The sequence below is a fragment of the Colobus angolensis genome, unplaced genomic scaffold (genome assembly GCF_000951035.1).
Source record: "Colobus angolensis palliatus isolate OR3802 unplaced genomic scaffold, Cang.pa_1.0 Scaffold698, whole genome shotgun sequence".
Taxonomy (NCBI): Eukaryota; Metazoa; Chordata; class Mammalia; order Primates; family Cercopithecidae; genus Colobus; species Colobus angolensis.
The window spans coordinates 131,520-135,682 of NW_012120687.1; the positions used below are offsets into that span (position 1 = coordinate 131,520).

Consider the following 4,163-nt stretch of genomic DNA (forward strand, 5'->3'; position numbering starts at 1 on the left):
AAAAAAAAAAAAAAAAAAAAGTAAAATGCAAGAACACTTGAAAATAAATGAATACATCTTTCAACTCAGGGAGATAGTAAAATGAGAATAAAACATAAAAGGAATTGATGAAGATAAGAGGGATAGGGTCAGTAAAAAAAGTAAGAGGTAAAGGAGTGAGGGAGTGCTCAAGAGAAGGCTTTTCTGTTTTTCTGTTTTTTGAGATGGAGTTTCGCTCTTGTCACCCAGGCTAGAGTGCAATGGCGTAATCTCCACTCATTGCTACCTCTGCCTCTTGGGTTCAAACAATTCTCCTGCCTCAGCCTCTGGAGTAGCTGGAATTCCAGGCATGTGCCACCATGCCTGGCGAATTTTGTGTTTTAGTAGAAGCTTGGTTTTACCATCTTGGCCAGGCTGGGCTCGAACTCCTAACCTCAGGTGATCACCTACCTCGACCTCCCAAAGTGCTGGGATTATGGGTGTGAGCCACCATGCCCAGGTGAGAGACCGCTTTTTGTGTATCAATTAAGAAAGCTCTTGTGATACTTAAGATTCAGATATCTAGTTTTTTTGACAATATAGTGGAAAGTAGGTAGGTATAGAGATTGTTAGAATAGTTTTGCAGGGCCATTTGGCAATACCTGCTGAAATAAATTATGTTTATATCCTTTGATGTGGCATTTTCAGCCTTTGGAATTTGCCCTATGGAAATGTCTACATAAGAGTGCAAGGGTAATAGGGATGTTAATAGTGTTCTTTTCTTCTTCTTCTTTTTTTTTTTTCTCCTTGAGCTAGAGCCTGTGTCTGTCATCCAGGCTGGAGTCCACTGGTGTGACCTTGGCTCACTATAGCCTCGACCTCCCAGGCGTAAGCCATTCTCCCACCTCAGCCTCCCAAGTAGCTGGGACTACAGGCATGTGCCACCATGCCCAGCTAATGTTTGTCTTTTTTGTAGAGCTAGGATTTCACTATGTTGCCCAGGCTGGTTTTGAACTCCTGGGCTCAAGTGATCTCCCTGACTTGGCCTCTTGAAGTGCTGGGATTACAGGCATGAGGCACTACGTCTGGTCTCCAGCATTCTTTTTAATATTGAAAATTGCTAATAATCTAAATTTACTTGTATCATGGAATATTATATAGCTGTTAAAAAGGAAGAAGATCTGTGTGTATGCCATGAACTGACAAAGCAAGTGGCAGTGCATTTCACATTTATTAAAAAGTAAAGTAAAAAATATAGTATAGATTATGTTTTAAATATTATATATCTATTATGGATGTAATTTTTAAAAACGTATATTCCTAGTGCATGTCTCAAGTGGTTTGGGGCAAGGCCTGAAGACCTGTTCTTTAAACAGATCTTTTCAGGAATTCTGATGCCAACTCTGGTTTGAGAATCATTGAAATACTGGATTGCCGTAAATAAAGTACCCTTTTTCTTTTCTCCAGGGACTGGAAATTTACACTCCAGGATTCTAGGACAAACACAGTAAGTTGCTAATGGCAATCACCTATAATTTTTTTTTTTTTTTTGAGAAGGTGTCACTCTTTCACCCAGGCTTGAGTGCAGTGGTGCTATCTCAGCTCACTGCAGCTTCTACCTCCCGGGCTGGAATGGTCCTCCCACCTCAGCCTCCTCTTCTCAGTAGCTGGGACTATAGGCCCATGCTGCCATGCCTAGCTTATTTAGAAAAATGTTTTTGTGGGCCGGGCACGGTGTCTCAAGCCTGTAATCCCAGCACTTTGGGAGGCCGAGATGGGCGGATCACGAGGTCGGGAGATCGAGACCATCCTGGCTAACATGGTGAAACCCCGTCTCTACTAAAAAATACAAAAAACTAGCCAGGCGAGGTGACGGGCGCCTGTAGTCCCAGCTACTCGGGAGGCTGAGGCAGGAGAATGGCGTCAACCCGGGAGGCGGAGCTTGCAGTGAGCTGAGATCCGGCCACTGCACTCCAGCCTGGGTGACAGAGCGAGACTCCGTCTCAAAAAAAAAAAAAAAAAGAAAAATGTTTTTGTGGAGACGAGGTCTCACTATGTTACCCATGCTAGTATCAAACTCCTGGGCTCAAGTGATCCTCCCACTTTCACCTCTCAAAGTACTGGGATTACAGGCGTGAGCCACCACACCTGGCCACGAGTAATGTTTTCACATGGTCTTATGTAACAGTTGGAGAATGGGGAAAATGGGTTTCTTGGCCATCCAGCCATGAATGGGCAGGTAGCACTGGGCAGGCGCCTTTCACCAACAGTGAGCAAGCTGGGTTTGTCAGACGTTTTTGGCAGGAAGCACCCTCCTCACACAAGCATGCTTGTTCCTGTGTTGCTTTCTAGAAACGTTTGTATTTCTCAAAGTTCTGCAACACTTTGAATTCTGCCGTGGTTTGCAGTAAAGGCTTAGAAAGAACTGCAGGATCCTTGTCATGCACGGGAGCTCAGTCTTGTGAAACAAACATTTTTGTGACTTGCACTTGTCTCTCGTCCTGTTTCTGGCCTTAGGAGGTCACTGAGACAGAGAACCTCATTTATAAGAGCCTTGTAATGCCATCTTTATCTGTCAGGGATCAAGGGAGTGTTACTCTGGTCAGAGTTTTCATTCTTTAGATGGGATTTTCCCTTCCTTTATCTTTGTAAGAAAAGAAAAAGGTGGATCAAGCTTACAGAAGAATGTGTGCATGTGGGAGAAGAAAGTAAAAGGCTTAATGTTCAAGCATCAGTGTTCTCTTCTTTTATTAGCACAACACAAGTTCATTCTAAGCTTACTCTACAGCCGCAGTTACCTTTTCTTCATGAAAATCCTTTTTTAGGGGTAAAATTAGTATTAACCGTCCACATAGTTAAGGGCAAACTCCACAAATGATTCTTTGTGTGAATTTTTTTTTTTTTTTTTTTTGAGACAGTCTTGCTCTGTCGCCCAGGATGGAGTGCAATGGAGCGATCTTGGCTCACTGCAACCTTTGCCTCCCGGGTTCAAGCAGTTCTCCTTTCTCAGCCTCCTGAATAGCTGGGATTACAGGAGCGTGCCACCACACCCAGCTAGTTTTTGTATTTTGAGTAGAGATGGGGTTTCACCATGTTGGTCAGGCTGGTCTTCAACTCCTGACCTCGCGATCTGCCCACCTCGGCCTCCCAAAATGCTGGGATTACAGGCGTGAGCCATTGGACCTGGCCACATTTTTTTTTTTTTTAAAGAGCTAACATGTTTTTCTTTAAATTACATTGGGGAGTAATTTAATGAAGAATTTTGTTTTTTAAGGTAAAAAACAGACTGTGTATAGGACATATCTCTGATACGTTTTAGATTGTAGGGTTTTTATTTGTGAATAAAGGACTGTTGAGAGTGCTGTAACATCTTTATTTCTTTGGAGATAGAGTCTCGCCCTGTTGCCTGGGCTGGAGTGCAGTGACTCGATCTTGGCTCACTGCAGTCTGGAGCTCCCGGGCTCAAGTGATCCTTGAGATTTAGACCCTTGAGTAACTGGGGCCATAAGCACCGTGCCCAGTTAATTTCTTGTTTTTTGTAGAGATGGGCTCTCCCTCTGTTGCCTAGGCTGGTCTTGGAACTCCTGGGCTCTAGCGATCCTCTCAGCCTCCCAAAGTGTTGGGATTACAGATGTGAGCCATTGCACCTGGCCTGAAGTAACATCTTTTAAAAGGCATTGGGTAACAGTGGGGCCTCTGAGTGCCTTCCTGGCTGTGAGAGCTGTAATCCTGTTAGGGGTTGACTGAGGACCACTTCGCTCCTGCATTTAGAGGATACCAGAGTTAGGGCTGGGGGCCCCCACTGGACCGGGAAAGTTTTTCCTATTTTGCAGAGAGCTATATATCTTTTTGTCTTTTAAAATTTTTAATTTGCTAAATAAAAGGGACAATGCACAGCATCATTGAACACACAGGTGCTGGGAAGCTGTCCTGCCCTCACCCTCTCCTCTCTCCCGCAGGCGTATGTGGGCTCTGCAGTCATGACTGATGAGACATCCGTGGTTTCCTCGCCTCCACCACACACGGCCTATGCTGCACCGGCCCCTGAGGTAGGGAGAACCCTGAGCCTTCAGGTGAGGGAAGCTTGGGGTCTCTGCTGCTGTCTTGCTTTGTTTTTTGAATGAAATTAGAAATGTACTCTAGGCCGGGCGCGGTGGCTCAAGCCTGTAATCCCAGCACTTTGGGAGGCAGAGACGGGCGGATCA

At 44.8% G+C, this 4,163-nt stretch overlaps 1 protein-coding gene across 1 annotated transcript in view; it reads left to right on the top strand.

The window, feature by feature from the left end:
* Positions 1-4,031, top strand: part of LOC105500881 (pleckstrin homology domain-containing family B member 2-like) — a gene marked incomplete at its 3' end in the record, with an annotated part of 22,250 nt that extends 18,219 nt beyond the window's left edge. The window contains exons 4-5 of the mRNA XM_011926558.1: positions 1,426-1,465; positions 3,918-4,031. Coding sequence (XP_011781948.1) covers positions 1,426-1,465; positions 3,918-4,031 — 154 coding nt within the window. The remainder of the gene's footprint in view (positions 1-1,425; positions 1,466-3,917) is intronic.
* Between the last annotated feature and the right edge of the window lie 132 nt (positions 4,032-4,163).